This window comes from Panthera tigris, chromosome A1, assembly GCF_018350195.1.
Source record: "Panthera tigris isolate Pti1 chromosome A1, P.tigris_Pti1_mat1.1, whole genome shotgun sequence".
Classification (NCBI taxonomy): Eukaryota; Metazoa; Chordata; class Mammalia; order Carnivora; family Felidae; genus Panthera; species Panthera tigris.
This window is the reverse complement of record NC_056660.1, coordinates 116,407,772-116,424,564: the sequence shown is the minus strand read 5'-3', so window position 1 is coordinate 116,424,564 and position 16,793 is coordinate 116,407,772. Positions and strand designations below refer to the sequence as shown.

Genomic DNA, 16,793 nt, shown 5'->3' with positions numbered 1-16,793 from the left:
TAAAATTAAATCAAGTTAGACTAGTGAAAGCTGACCTTAAAAATGGGAGCTGTTTAATTAAGTCTCCTGCCTGTTTATGCCTCAGTTGAGCTCTGCTCTAAGACCAGCTGCTGGCTCAGTGGTTGAATTGTTCATGTTCTTTGAGGATTGATGATTCCCCAGTCACAGGATAATTGCATAACCTAACAAATTGCTGGGCTTTGTGTTTTTCACTACCTAATCTCCCTTATTTCTTTATGCAGACTAGACTCCATGCTATGGAAGTAAATCGAGCAGTCTCTTTCTCACAGGAACCTAAGCCTAGAGATAAACTCAGATTTTTTTTGAGGCAAAAAAACTTTTAAGATTTCATGTTTCGGCAGGCATTTCCCCATGGATCAACCCCATGGATCAACCCCATGGAGAAAATGGGAACCAACAAGCACTTTACCTAAGGGTTCTGACAATAGGGTTGCTACTGATCACTCTTAGGTCCAACTTCCCAGGAAGAAGAGCACATTGCTCCTTTGCTAAAGCCCCCTGCTTTATTAGAACAGAAAGGTCTCTGTGTGTGTATGTGTGTCTGCATAAAAATCAGAGAGGTATCTCAAGTTGCAAGTGTACGTCCTGCTAGTCAACAGTCAAGTGAATTCTGGGGTAAATTATGTGATCAGCTTTTTCTCCAAGAAGAGGAAACACATACAAAAGTGATGAAAGAGGGTCAAGGAGAGGCCAACTTGCCATTTATTTAGGAAAGCTCTTGGGGCTTTCAAATCCTAAGGAAGCTTATCTGTAGTTTTTTATGTGTTTGTTTTAGCATGCCTCTTGTTTTGGTGGCTCGAAAATCTGGATTTAATATTAGAATTGATTTAGTGTTTGGTCAACTACATTTGTGCTTTGAGTTCTGAATTTATAAAACATAAAATATACTAATATGACATCTTGCAACTTACTTAGAATCTGACTTTAGCCTAAAAGCCAACAGCAAAGGCTCTGAACACTCACCGGGGAACCTTATTCTTTAAAATTTGATGAATTGTAATTCTTCGAAAGCATGAATCCTGCATTCTCTCTATAAGACCCACATCAAGAAGTCTTAAGAGAGAGAAACTTGGTTTGTTCCTGAGTTGCCCATTCGCCAAAAGAAGTTGTGGAGGTAACTCTTCTCTTTCTCAAGTTGTTGTACTTAAGCTCATGTGGAATTTATTCATTTGAACATGCAAAGTGACTTCTAAACCCTTTGATCTCTGGCTTTCAGATCATTGACGTGGAACAGCTGTAAACAGAATGGTTGCTTGACCACTTAGAAAGCTCATTATTCAGGATAGAAATAAGTAAAGAGTTAGGAAACTCACTTCACCTCTTTTCCTTCAGAGGTGAGCAAAAATATGAAGGAGTAAAAATATTTTTATTGCAAAGTTTATGTTTTATAATCTGTCACTCACATTTTAATCAATAGGAAAATTGTCCTGAGTGTAACAGCTAAACTTCTGAAAAAGGGTGAGGAGATGGAAGAAAAGGATTATTAATAATAACAACTATCTAGCAGTGAGCCAGAAACTGTGCTAAAACCTTTTTGAGGTTATCTTGCTGTATCTTCCCCACAAATCTATAAGGTCTGTACTAGAATTATTCCCATTTGACAGATGATGAAACAGAGGCTGAAAAACTGAGAGACATAGTGGTTTGCCCAAGGTTCCCCAGCTAACAAGTTATAGAGCTGTACTGGCTTGCTTGCTTTTTCTTTCTTTCTTTTTCTTTCTTCTTTCTTTCTTTCCTCTACTTTTTTCTTTCTCTTTTCTTTCTGTTTTCCCAACTTTTTATTTATATTCCAGTTAAGATCTAGTGTAATGTCAATTTCTCTTTCTTTCTGTAAGTAGAGTCACCATACAAGGCAAACTGGGATTTAAGCCCAGCTTAAATCTTGTATCCCAATTATTAATGGTGTTCCCTTTCGATCTCAAAAATAGATTCAACAACAAATTATACGCTCATTCTGTTTCAATATTTTTCAATCTTGGTACTATTGACATTTGGGGCTGGAAAACTCTTCGCTGTGGGGTGCTGTCTTGTGCCTTATAGGGTGCTTAGCAGCATCTGTGGACTCTGCCCATTAGATGCCAGAAGAACTTCCACCCAAGTAGCAAAACCAAAAATGTCTCCAGATGTTGCCAAACGTCCCCTGAGAAGCAAAATTGCTCCCAGCTGAGAATAACTGCTCACAAAATTTAACTACAAAAGGAAGATCTATTTGTTACGGAATATAGACTGTGAACTGAACCTACTTCATACAGTGGCTACCATATGCCCTGCATGCATAAAATTTTATTTCCTGGGGGCATTATTTGCCCAACTGGAGAGAAGAGCAAAGGCTAAACACGTAATGAATAAGATGACTGGAAGGCTCTAGGGATAAAAAATTGGTTTGTTGCAATTCTTACTAGAGAAGACAGAAACAGTGTATTGGGAAGTGACCCCGAAGCCTCCTGACTGCCCTTTCTAGTAATACTGTAGAGTCTGAGTCTTGATTCCATCGAGCGTTTTGCCTTAGTGATAAACACAGCCAGGGAGATAGCCAGAGAGCGATACTCTAAGAGTCATAGTGCAAACTTCTTCAAAAATAACAGCTAATGATAATCAGCGTTCTATTTTCTCCTACTCTTATACTGAGAAATGACCACCATTTCTTTCATACCACCATTTTCCATTTATTAGCAATAACAGAATAAATACCAATAGCACCAATTAAAAATGAATCCACATGGCGTGTTTTATCCTTACAGCTGTAATAACTAGTAACTAACATGGACTGGAAAGCACTTCGCAAATGTAAAAAGTGCTGTACAGATACATCATAATTATCATCATTAATAAATTAGCCCGATTCTCCTAGTATTCAAAAGGCACGTAAGGTCAGATACATGGGTTTCAGTGGGGCAAAATGATCACAACCTACAATGTAGCAATGGTTCACATGTGTTGGCAACAAGTTTTACCCCATGCAATCCTGCAGAGCTGAAGTTACACACCCTTCAAAATATGGGAGAATGAAGCTAAAAGCAGACAGAACAGGCTTTTTTTTTTTTTTTTTAGATTTAATGTTTTTGTTTTAATAACAGACTCCTACCTTTTATGATAACGTTTAAAAGATAATGTAATTAAACTTCTAAATTGTACATTTTAACAAAATTAAAATTTCTTATTTAAGGTGACAGTAAATTTTATTCTTCGCTATGAGCTGATATTCCAGATGTCATTATAATTTCAAAGCATTCTGTGACTTCAGAGAGGTCAGATTGGTAAATTTTGTGCTTGCATACCCTCAGGGAATAACCACGGTATTCATTCCAGAATTGTTACTAGAAAAAAACAGCTCTATCTATTCCCTTGCCAGTGGGAGTCTTGGCAAGAGACAGCTCTTGGCTGACCATAAATAAAATTCCTTGAATCACCAGTGTCTTGATTTAAGAAAGAAATTTTACTGTGTCTTTCATACACAAAAGCTGATTAACAATGGTTAAAAAAACACTACTCCACTTTTTCACAGGTGTACAAAAGGAAATATAATGGAATTACATTCAACAATAAAGCTTAAAGTTCACTCTAGGTATAGTTGCATTAACATTCACATACACAAGCACAGAGTAAGTATATTTCAGGAGTCTTATAATAGCATACAGCATACATATGGGAGATTGATTTCAGGTAACATCATAGGTGTCAGCAAGATTAGCAATTCAGAGTGTTCTAAAAAAGGAAAACTAAACCAAAGAGAAGGTGTGGGCTGGCACACCAAGACAAATCACAGAATTCGAGGATTGGAAAGTCGGCTCACTGTGTGTATGAGAAAACAATTATTTTTCTTCAATTTCGGGGTCTTGATATAGTTGGCTAGAGAAGGTACTGTGTATTCAAAGTGCACGTAATTGTTTCTTAGAAAAGAGACAGAGAAAGATCCTTTTATTTAGTAATTAATACATGCAAGAGGCAGCCCCAGAGTGACCTGAAAGAGTAAAGCTGTGATTGGCAGGTGGCCGGTATAATACAGATGTTTCAGGCAATTCTCTTAAAGCACTTCTGTAGCAGCAATGATCATTTAAATGGCTGTAGACTGGATTCTCTTTTGAGGAGTTGAGGGGGGACTCGTCATATTTCTCTTTAAAGATTTATAGTCATAGATTTTCTCTTTTTTAAATAAGTCTATCAAACAACAAACAGCATAAAGTGAGGTGTTGGGGTTTTCTTTCGCTTCTGCTTTTGCATATGTGTTGGAAAAGGATCTAGCCTTTTCATAAACATTGTGTGCAAAAGAATTTTTGATAAAGTGAGCACAAGGACGCACAGCAAACACATCAGATCTGCTTCTGGTGCCCTGGTTGGCCCCGTTCAACACTGAACTGTTGGCTTGTAGGTGTAATGCAGGTTTTAGGCATAATGACACCACAGCCAACAGACTTGAGGATGCCCAAAGCCTTGTCGGCAGGGGTGGTTTTGTCTGCGAGAGGGTGGCCACTGCCTCTTGAGTTGTAAGATTTAGAAAGTCTGGTCCCTTTTAGTTCACGTTCCCCCTGGATTGGCAACTCCCACTGTTTCTTTGCCTTTGTTTCCCGGCCCTCCTTGCACCAACTAGTCTCATCTGGCCCATCCCAGCCAATGTCTGGCACTCACACGCCCACGGTAACCACACAAACCCAGTGGCCACAGACACCCAAGCTGCTCAATCTCAAAACCTTTGAGCCTGCCCTGCAAGTGTCATCAAGACAGGATCCCCGGAGCACAGGGCAGAGAGTCCAACCTCTCACTGGCGGGGCTGGGAAGCTTCTCCTTTGCGGCGGAGGAGAAAGGAAACTTGGGTCTGCTTTTTAGGTTCTGAAAACAAGCCAGAGTGGAGAGAAAGAGTTAACACCAGACTTAGTAAAGCTTTTAAGACAAAACCTCTTAAATGTGATCTACACAGACACAGGGAACTTTCTGCAGATTTCTGAGGTCTATAAGAGAGGGCTCATGGAGACAGGAGAAGGGAGTGGGGAGTTGCTACATGGGAGAGATTTGCCATTATTACAAAAACTGGCTAAGTGGCTTGTTTCCATGAGATGACCTCACTGGTCACTGTTGTCAGTCGTGCTGTTCCCTTTCTCTTTTTTTTCCTGGGTCTTGTTACCCTTCTTCTTTTTCTTCTTTTTCTTGGTCTCCTCCTTTTTGCCGAAGGTTATGAAGTCACTTTTGTCAATTTGGCTGTTAGCAGGCTCCTGCCGGATGGAGATGATTGCAGGAGATCCTGGGATAATGAATTTGTCTGGCAACTCACCGGGACCAGATTGTTTGGGGTTGCCTGGTCCGTATTTAAAGGTCCAGCTGTTGCTGTTGACACCAGCACCCACTGGAGGGGACACTTCTCCTGCCTCTGGTTCTGAAAGACAAAACATCCCAAGTCAGTAAGAGTCAGCACACGCCTTCCAGGTCATGCTAGTGGGTAGAATACAGGGGAAGCTGCACAGACAACCCTGGCTCCCCCGCCCCCCAAGAAATCAGGGCTTATTTCTTTGAGCCTGAGGGCAAGGTCAGTGTTCGGAAACAATCAGGAAGGCAGATTTTCTCACCAGGGGTCTGGAGGTCTAATTTTCTAGGGACATATTTTTGGTTCTTTGTGCAGAATTTCCTAAAGAATGTGGTCGTGATTATTTTGCCAGGGAATGGGATGGAAAATGTACTGGGTTAAAGCAGAACAGGCAACAAAAGAACTAGGAATAAATTTAATCAAGGAGGTGACAGACCTGTACTCTAAACTCTAACATGTTTATGGAAAAAACTGAAGAAATGACACAAATAAATGGGAAGATATTCTGTGCTCAGGGGTTGGAAGAATTAATATTACTATAGAGTCAATGCAATCCTTACCAAATTTCCAATGGTATTTTTCACAGAAATAGAAAATCTTAAAATTTGTACAGAACCACAAAAGACCCTAAATAGCCAAAGCAATCTTTAAAAAAATTTCTTGTAATGTTTATTCATTTTTGAGGGAGAGAGAAAGAGAGAGAGCATGAGTGGGGGAAGGGCAGAGAGAGAGAGAGAGGGAGACACAGAATCCGAAGCAGGCTCCAGGCTCTGAGCTGTAAGCACAGAGCCTGACGTGGGGCATGAACCCACTAATGGTGAGATCATGACCTGAGCCGAAGTCGGACACTCAAATGACTGAGCCACCCAGGCGCCCCAACAGCCAAAGCAATCTTGAGAAGGAAGAACAAAGCTGGAGACATCATGCTTTCTGATTTCAAGCTATATTACAAAGCTATAGTCATCAAACAGTATAGTATTGGCATAAAAACAGACACTTAGATCATTGAAACAGAATAGAGGACCCTGACGTAAACCCATGCATATATGTCAATTAATTTACCACAGAGGAGGCAAGAATATACAGTGGGGAGGGGACATTCTCTTTAGTAAATGGTTTTGGGAAAACTGGACGTCTATGTGCAAAAGAATGAAACCGGACCCCTGTCTTACACCATGCACAGAAATAAACTCCAACATGGATTAAAGACTTGAACATAAGACCTGAAAGCATAAAAGTCCTCAAAGAAATCATAGGCAGTAAGCTCCTTGAGGTGAGTCTTTGTGAATCTGACACCAAAAGCAAAAGCGATAAAAGCAAAATAAACAAACTACACTACGTCAAACTAAAAAGCTGCTGCCCAACAAACTAAACCATCAACAAGATGAAAAGGTAACCTACTGCATGGGAGAAAATACTTGTAAATCACATATCTGATAAGTGGTTAATATCCAAAATATATAAAGAATTCATTCAACTCAACAGCAAAAGAATATACCCTCTGATTTTAAAAACAGGCAGAAGATTTGAATAGGCTTTTTAAAAAAGAAGACATACAAATGGCCAAAAGGTACATGAAAAGTTGCCCAGTTATCACTAATCATCAGGGAGAGGCAAATCAAGACCACAGTGAGATACCATTTCCCACTTGTCAGAATGGCTATCGTCAAAAAGACAAGAAATAACAAGTGCTGGTGAGGACATGGAGAACAGGCAACCTGTGAGCACTGTCGGTGGGAATGTAAACTGGTGCAGCCACTATGGAAAACAGTGTGGAGATTCCTCAAAAAATTAAAAATAGAAATACCATACAATCTAGTAATTCTGGGTATTGTACTTCTGGGTATTGATCCAAAGAAAATGAAAACACTAACTTGAAAAGATATGTGCACTCCTGTGTTCACTGTGGCGTTATTTACAATAGCCAAGATATGGAAACAACCTAGGTGTCCGTAGATGGAAGAATGGATAAAGAAAATGTGGCATGTATTGTAAAAATGAGTAAAGAAAACCTCATTTAATGGAGTCAGGATGGGCACCTGGCTGGCTTAATCCATGAGCATGTGACTCCATCTCTAGGTGGTGAGTTCAAGCTCTATGTTGCAAGTAGAGCTTACTTTAAAAAAAAAAAATAATGGAGTCAGGAAGCCTGGAAGGGGGATCTCTCACACACATACCACTCCTGGAAGCCCGCACTACCAACAAGAAGAAGGAAGGTAACTCTTATCTTGACAAAGATACTTTTCACACAGGACTTTTATCACCTGCTTGTAAGACAAAAACAGGACAATCTCTCCCTGCCCCAGCAACAACACAATAACCACCACCTGAAGCCAAAGAGAAACCACCACAGATGTCAGACTCTTGTTCTTTTCCAAAGAATTTTGATCAAAACAACCCTCCCCAATTTCCTCCTAAAACCTAGTAAGAGGTGACCTTTCCTTAGTCTCTTAGGACTTGCCTGTGGTTTACCACCATTTGTCCAAATTGCATTCCTCTGCTATTCCCTAATAAACTCATTTTGTTGGCAAAATAACTGGCGATTTTATTTATGTTTGACAATATATATAATGGAGTATTATTCAGCCATAAGAAGAATGAAATCTTGCCGTTTGCAACAACATGGATGAAATTTCAGGGCATTATTCTAAGCAACATAAGTCAGAAAGAGAAAGACAAATAATGTATGATCTCACTTATGTGTGGAATTTAAAAAACAACAGTAACAACAAAACCAAAAACAAAAAGCCAAGCTCATAGAGACAGAGAACAAATTAGTGGTAGCCAGCGGCAGGAAGGGGACAGGTATGTGTGAAATGGGTGAAGGTGGTCAGAAGGTACAAACTTCCAGTTATAAATAAGTCACTGGGATGTTAACATACAGCATGGTGATGATTGTTTCTGGGTTTGTTTGTTTGTTTGTTTGTTTGTTTTTTAAAAAGCATCTCTTTTCTTCCTTTCTCCCTTTCTTCCTTCCTTCCTTTCTTTTTTTAAAATTCTGTGCCGACAGTGTAGAGCCTGATGCAGGGCTCAAACTCATAAACCCTGAGATGATGACCTGAGCCAAAGTTGGACGCTTAACTGACTGAGCCACCCAGGCACCCCAATTATTTTCTTTTTTTAAACTTATTTATTTATTTATTTTGAGAGAGAGCATGCGCAAACAGGGGAGGCACAGAGAGAGTGGGAGAGAAAATCCCAAGCAGGCTCCCCACTGAGAGTGCAGAGCCCAATGCAGGGCTTGAACTCACAACCCTGAAACTATGACCTGAGCTGAGATCAAGAGTCAGACTCTTAATCACCTGGGTGATGATACTGCTTACTTGAAAGCTGCCAAGAGAGATCTGTAAGTTCTCATCACACATACATACACACAAACAAAATTCTTTTGTAACTATAGTGACAGATGTCAATTAGACTTAATGTGGTGATCATTTTATGATGTATACAACTATCAAATCATTATATTGTATACCTGAAACTAATATAATGTTATATGTCTATACCTCAGTAAAAAGAAAAAAAAATATTATTAAAGAGAATCTTTTTCATAAAAAGAAACAAAGAACCAAAAGTCCTGAGGTTGTAAGAGCTATTGTAAACAGGGCATTCCCTGGAACAATTAGTGCTGTTAATTAACTTTTTGTAGTCCTTCTACAATGAAAGAAGCCCTGGGCATTTGTTATTGTAATCACAAACTGAAATACTTGAATCTCATTTTGGGTAGACACTACTGTTTTCTCAAACCAGTTCTAAGGACCTCTGGGGTCTCCTGAGTTCTCTGTTAGAATTTTTTAAATGGAGGTCTCAATAATGATGGTAACATAAAAGGCAGCTGTAGACATAAGTAGATTCTGTGGTACCTGGACAACACCCCCGTCCCCCGACTCCCCCAAACTAAGAACCGCCAAAGGATTTCAGAACCTTTGTCTGCAATTATACTCAAAATACTTTAATTGTCTTCAGGTAATGGGTGAAAAACCTAAACCAGAGGTACATGATGGAAGAAGGTGGCGGGGGGAGGCAGGGAGATAGGGGGAGGAAGAAGGAGGAGGTTGGGTGGGGGGGGGGAAGGAAGCAGCAGCAGCTGCAGCATAAGCAGCAGCAAATTAGTGTGTGATTACAGAAAACTTTGGCTACAAATGTATTTTGACACCTACTTTGTCCAAAACAAAAGATGAATTAGTGGAACCAACTATTTGATCCTAACTGTATCACAATAACCTTGAGGGGTGATGGGATGAAGCAGAGAAGAGATGGAAAGATGTGTGGGTATAGAGGGATGCTACCTAGTATAGAAGAATGGAATCCTGTTGTAAATATAGTCCTGTTTGGGTAAAGCACTGGGAGCCAGACTTACTTTCCAAACCCAGCCCCCTCCCTCAGTGTGCTCAGAGTCTAGTTGAGACAGACACTCAAGCAATTATAAGGCAACTGGATAAATGCAATCACCAAGGTACACAAGAAGTGTTATGGGATTCCAGAGGAAAAAATTACTAATTATACTTGAGAAAGTCAAAGGAGATTCCAGAGGAGAGATGAAATTTGCCCTGGGTAGGGGGAAATTATGATGTATCCACAGGGGTTTTCAATGCAAGACCTCCCCAAGAATCTAGCTGGAAGACACATGATAAAGGATATGGATGACTTCTAGAAGAGTAGAGGTCAGATCTAGAGAGGAAGAGTAATAGTCTTTCTGTGTAAAGTAATCCCAGCGGCCACGACACTGAAACCATTTGACATCACAGTAGCATGCATGTATCTGACACTGCTCCTGGGCTGGAATCCTGAAAAATTCTGCAAGATAAACCATTTACATTTAATTACAGTTTCAGATTCTCTACATCTGCCATTTCCATCTCCCGACCTGTCACTTACCTATCTTCTCTCATTTGGCATTCTTAGACACTACTTCTCTAACACTGCTCATGTCAAGCTCACTAATCACATTATTGCCAAAGCCAGTGGTCACACTTTAGTCTGCAATGTAGTGAACCTCTCAGGGGCATCTGTCCGCCGCTTTGGGAGACACTTGTTTTTATGAGTTCCTTATCAAACCATTCTCCTCTTTTGGCACTGTACCTTCTTCTTTCTCTTCACTCCTTTCGAGGTCTCAGCCATGTCCATCAGTATATGTACTGTCCAAATATGCTGATGAGATATAGATTTATATTTAGAGACTGTATCCCTCTGTGCTCCAATCTCATGTCTCCAAATGCCCATCCTATATCTATTCTTGAAAGTCTCATGGGACATCTCAAGCAGAAAGAACTCTAGATTCCTCTCATCTATTTCTTTCTAAATCTCTCCAGTCTCAATAAATGGCATTCCATTCACCTTAATGCTCAAGCCAGAAACTTCCATTTTTTTTTTCCCTATTCTCCATTTTCCACTTAACGTATATCAAGATCTGTCATTCCTGCCTCCTAAATATACCTTGACTTTGTCCTTTTCTCTCCATATGAACTGTCACTACCTTTTTTTCAGGGCACCATTACCTTGAATGTGAATTATAGCAACAGGCTCTTCCTTGTCCAGCCTGCTTTGACTTTTGCTTCTCTCTAGCCCTCCACCCAGGAGCCAGAGTCATCTTTACTCCTTAAGTTTTTCTCCCTTTTTTAAAAACTGAAATATAGCATACATACAGTAAAATTCTTTAAAAATAGAAAGCAGATTACATCACTCCTCTGCTTAAAATTACTCAGAGGCTTTCTACTGCCTTAACAAAATAATAAAAATCAAACTCCCTAACATGGTATATAAGGCCCTTCAATAATCTGATATTTTTTATTCTCCAGTCTCATCTCCAAGACTCCCTCTCACCACTATCCTCTGGCCACACAGGCCTTCTTTTGGGTCCTCAGACTCCTCTTGGGATTGTTTTTGCCTCAAGGCCTGTACGCACACAGTTTCCTTTTGCCTAGAATGATCTCCCCTCCATTCTTAGCAGGACTCCTCATTCTTCAAGTCTGTGCTCAAATGTAACCCCCTCACTGAGGTGTTCTATGACCCTCCCGGCCAAGCAGCAATGTCCTTCACCTCCATCTGTCACTGTAACATCCAGAGAGGCAGAAAAGGTATCTGCTTCATTCACCACTACCTAAGCAGAGTCTAGCACAATTCCTGGCCCATAACAGGGGTTTAAATAAATACTTGCTGGGTGGGTGAATTCAAGGACTGGTAGGAGAAGCAGCAGGCCCTCCAACAGATCCAACAGCCCTCCACTGACTGCACTCACTGCTGCTTGTCCCTAAAGACAGTGAAGTGATGTGTGTAAAGTGCTAAGCCTGATCGCCAGCACAACGTAAGAGCCCAATAAATTGAACCACATATGGGCAACTATATATGGCACAGCTCTTGGGGCTAGGAAGGCAGGTTAAGAATATATTGCAAATTTAGCTCAAGTACCAGCAGGCAGTAGGGAAAAGAAGCAAGGAACTTTCATCTCTCCCCCAAATCTCTTTCCCTACAACATGCTTCCCCTGGCAGAGTGAACTTTACAGCTCTGTGGACACGGGGGCCACGGGTGCTTTTTCTCTGAGACTAAGACTAATTTCTTTAGCCATCGGAGATAAATCTGCAACTGAACTCAGCCAGAATCTGCCTGTTTACCTTTAACATACAGACCTTGTCCTTGAGAGATGGAGACAAAAGCAAGGCAGGTGTTTAAAAGCCGGGATTTGTCATCTAGGAAAACTGGGTTTCAATACCACTCTGGGGTCTCTCACATAGCCCAGGATGGAAATTTTTCCCAACCACAGCCAGGACTCTGCATGAGGCCTCAGGACTGTCATCTGGAGATGCAGAGCTCAGAGATGTCTTTATCTTGCAGAATTAAAGGACATTAAAGGCTAGGTCTGTTGGACAAGGGAGCCCCTCACAGCAGGACTGCTAAGAGTTAATGAGTTTCTTTTACATGTCACTGAGCTTCTCGGCCTTTGCGGGGAGTCTTGGTTGGTCTGACTCAGCCTTAACTCCAAGAAGCGATCATAGATCCATTCCAGTGCATCTTCCTCATATCCAGCTTCTGCAGAGCAGAAGGAAATCTGGTTTCTAGAGTCCCTTACAGACGATTGTGACTAACCTGTTCTGGTTCATGTGTAAGCAAACATCTCTGAGGGCTCATTCAGGTGAAATAAGAGCTTCAGAATCTGATGAACAACACTTACTGACCTCCTAATCTTGAGTCCCTCTTGACCAAGAGCACTAAAGCCCCTTGGCCATATTCACCTATAAAATGCTGTGACTTTGGGGGCAGGATCAAGGAAATACTCCCCTTTAAAGAAGACGAGAAAGGAAGAGATACCAGGGCCAGTACCAGCAAATAGTCAATCCAGGGAATGTTTCCTCTTTTCCTTTTCCCCCTCCTGTGACTTCCCACAAGTCCCTCCCCTCTGGTCCTAGGGAACCTAGCTCACTGGCAAGGCCAAGACTGACATGAAGTCAAGACTCCATGGGGGGGAGGGGCACCTGGGTGGCTCAGTCAATTTTACAACTCCTGATTTTGGCTCAGGTCATGATCTCACAGTTGGTGAGTTCAAGCACAGCATGGGGCTCTGCACTGACAGTGTGAAGCCTGCTTGGGATTCTCTCTGCCCATCCCCCAACCCCCAGCATCTCTCGCTCTCAAAATAAATAAAAAATAAATAAACTTTAAGACTCTATCAGAGCCTAGAAAGGAGATTTCAGGCATATACCAAGCAGGTGGGGGTCTGGATCCTTAGGCAGAGTCCTTCCCTGACATTCAGATTACAAGCCAATGGGATTTAAAAGCTTTAATAGAGGGGCACCTGGGTGGTTCAGTTGGTTAAACGTCTGACTTCAGCTCAGGTCATGATCTCACAGTTTGTGAGTTCAAGCCCCACATTGGGCTCTGTGCTGACAGCTCGGGGCCTGGAGCCTGCTTTGGATTCTGTGTCTCCCTCTCTCTCTGCCCCTCCACCACTAACGCTCTGTCTCTCTCTCAAAAATAAATAAACATTAAAAAAATAAATAAATAAAAGCTTTAATAGAATATAATCATAATTACAGTAAATGGTTTTGCCTCCTCCCCTTTTTTTGGTATTGGCTGATTTCTCCACCACAGGTAGGAATACATTTAAAAGTCAGAACAGGGGCGCCTGGGTGGCTCAGTCGGTTAAGCGGCCGACTTCGGCTCAGGTCATGATCTCACGGTCCGTGAGTTCGAGCCCCGTGTCGGGCTCTGTGCTGACAGCTCAGAGCCTGGAGCCTGTTTCAGATTCTGTGATCCTACCCCGTTCATGCTCTGTCTCTCTCTGTCTCAAAAAAAATAAATAAACGTTTAAAAAAAAATTAAAAAAAAAAGTCAGAACAACATACATATTTTTTAAAATGCATAAAGATCTCCAACTTAAAAAGCTGCCCTCTGGGGTAACTGGGTGGCTCAGTTGGTTAAGCATCTGACTTCAGATTAAGTCACGATGATCACCTTCCTGTCTACACCACAGGATCTCATGGTTTGTGAGTTCAAGCCCCGAATTGGGCTTTGGGTTCTGTACTGATAGCGCAGAACCTGCTTGGGATTCTCTCTCTTTGCCCCTCCCCCACTCACACTTTTTCTCTCTCAAAATAAATAAATAAACTTAAAAAAAAAACAAAACAAAACTGCTGGCAGCTTTTTCTGCCCACAGGTCCTGTCCCCATACTTTAATAAAATCACGTTTTTGCACCAAAAACAAAAACAAAAAACAACAACAGCAACAACAAAACCCCTGCCCTCTGAAGGTAGCTAGCCACTTCATTTAATCCTATAAAGCCACCTTAGACACTTCTCTTAGGCACTGCCCGGGTCTTTTTTGGCAACATCCAACTTTACTGTTTTATAAAGGAACTGTGGCCAGAGTTTGGCCTCGGGGACTGGGAATGAGTGGGTTTGCCAAAGCACATAGTGGGGAAGGTCCTGAACAGAGTGCAGCAAATGCCAGCCTTGTGAACTCACCCCCAACCCTATTCTGAACCGCTCTGGGCAGTCAGCTGAGGCCAGAAGAGATTTTTCTGATTTACATTAATTTTCCCCAACAGAATAACACCAAGTCATTTTGACCAAGGATAGTACTTTGAGGAAAGCTCTTGGAGGGTCACAGGCTGGAGTATGCTGGGGGGGGGGGGGGGGTAGGGGGGGTCGAATTCTCTTTTCCTCTGTTCACCTTGCTTTTTGCTCTTCTGAACTTGAGAGCTTGCCCTGACCTCTATCATTCATAATACAAAGTCCTGGGCAATTTGCATAAGTACTTCTGAAACAGTTTTCTCACCCATAAAATGGAGATGATCACCTTGCTGTCTACACCACAGGATTCTGGATGTATTTAACATTTTCTGTACTCTTCCTATGTGCGTGGCACAGGCTAAGCAGACCTGTGTGCAATGTAATTTCTGCTCCTCACAAGAACCAGACGAAGTAAATATTGCCAATATCCATGTCTGTTTTATAGGTATGTCTGTTTTATAAAAGAAGAGACTAAGGATCAATGATCTCCCAGTTACTTAGTGGAAGAGCCTAGGACCGGATGGAACCTAGGCAGTCTTAACTCCACCACATGCTGAGCTGTACCTGAAGGCCCTTTGAAAACCCTGAAGCATTATACAAATGTAGCGATTACTTTGGTAGATGTGTTTTGCCACCATTTGAGAGACAGAGATGCAGGCAGGAACCCCTAAGCTAGAATCAGCTGAAAGAAGAACAGAGGCTGGGGGCGGGGCATGGATGAAGCAGTGACAAGCTCAGGAAAATCACAGCCCATTCTGCAGGTTTCAGCCCTCCCCTTACCACCCCATTCATCCCTTTGTTTCCATCTTTGGGATTTAGTCCTAAGGTTAATAAAGAGCCTCCAGAAAACCCATCATTTTGATTAAAGCCCGGGCTATCTTTCCAGACAGCACTCTGGAGCCTGCCTACCGCCCACTCCGCTAGGTCAGTGCAGCCAGCAAAAGCTATTAAATGATTACAGCCATTTCCGGCCCAGCCAGACAGCTCCCCTGGATTGCTCATTCTCTGGCTGGGGTTGCCGCTGCTACTTCTGGCTGCCCAGGGAAAAGTCACAGCACAGAAGGTTCTGCAGATTCTGGGTTTGCAGGTGAACATGCAGGCGTTCTGCGCAGGGACATCCCACTTCTCCCCCTTCCTTGACTCCTCTCCCCACCGGAGCCTGCCACTATAGCCTCAAGCAGCTCCGATTTTGTTTGCACCGTCTTAAGCAACCATTTCATCTGTCTCTCGTGTGTGTGTGTGTGTGTGTGTGTGTGTGTGTGTGTGTTTTAGCAGAACCTAGCAGATTGTAGAATCATACACGCTCAGTCTGACCAAAAGGCAAAAACCATCCGCCATCAAACCTGCTGAAAGACCTGGCTGTAAAGCATCCCTAGCTCTACCCCACCCCCATCCTACCATCTGTGGGGCTGTGGGCTGCCCGAACAAGCTCCGCCTCCTCTCGCTCACTCAGCCTTTATGAATTGGGCAATGTTAATCGGAGTAATTACAGCCCACAAAACACAGGAGAACCGCAGTCTGCAACCCAAATCCTGTTCAGGATCAGAGAGAGGGGGAGAAAGCTCCAACCACCTGGGCTAGCATTTCCACCATTTCTCCACTACTTCCTAGGCCTTCAAAAGTCAGTGGAAAGAATTTTCCGACGAAACAAGACAATGTAAAAATACACTGCGTGTTCTCTGTTAGGACCTGAGGCTCTATAATCAGAATAGTAGGTTTAAATATGGCTACAGCATATATATTATGTGATGTCTAGCAAATCATTTAGTATCTCAGTTTTCATGTGTAAAGGAGATAATAGCACTTCATAGGGTTTTTGCAGGATTAAATGTAATTATCCTTATGGAATATAAAACAGTGCATGACACAAAGTAAAAACTCATTACATTTTACTTGTTAGTAAGATCAGAGGAGCAGAAGATTCAGTCACTTAGGGAATACTGATAAATTGCTTATTAAAGGTCAAGCATTTTATGAAGCATTTTGCATTTGCATTTATATGTATACACACACACACACACACACACACATATATTCCCTATAATAAGTAATAATTATAAAAAATAATTGTTATAAAAAAGGATTTCCGGGGTGCCTGGGTGGCTCAGTGGAGCGTCTAACTCTCGATCTCAGCTCAGGTCTTGATCTCAGGGTTGTGGGTTCAAGCCCCACATTGGGCCCTGTGCTGGACAGGGAGCCTACTTTGAAAAAAAAAAAAAAGTTTTCCATTCTATAGGTAAGGAACTGAAGGCTTAATTACAGCAAGGTCTTTTGCCCTGAATCACACAGGGATTTGGTAATAAAACTGAAAAATTCTTTTGGCTTGGACTCTCCAGCTCAATAATTGATTTGTTATTATTATTTTATTTCTGTGAAGCCTTGGGGATGAGGGAGGAGACAGAGTTGAGCTCACTCACAGGCCTAGCAGTCTGACCCCTAGAGTGGCAGGGAGGGGATGATGTGAGTATG

At 41.8% G+C, this 16,793-nt stretch overlaps 1 protein-coding gene across 5 annotated transcripts in view; it reads right to left on the bottom strand.

Annotated features, from left to right (window-relative positions):
• Window positions 1–3,438: 3,438 nt before the first annotated feature.
• LOC102955497 (protocadherin alpha-C2) overlaps window positions 3,439–16,793 on the bottom strand; it is a 128,216-nt gene continuing 114,861 nt past the window's right edge. For 4 of the 5 annotated variants that reach the window (XM_042985456.1, XM_042985451.1, XM_042985428.1 and 1 more), the window contains exon 4: window positions 3,439–5,389. In XM_042985456.1, the coding sequence (XP_042841390.1) occupies window positions 5,079–5,389 (311 nt within the window). In that variant the 3' untranslated portion in view covers window positions 3,439–5,078. The remainder of the gene's footprint in view (window positions 5,390–16,793) is intronic. The other variant, XM_042985436.1, reaches the window with a different exon arrangement.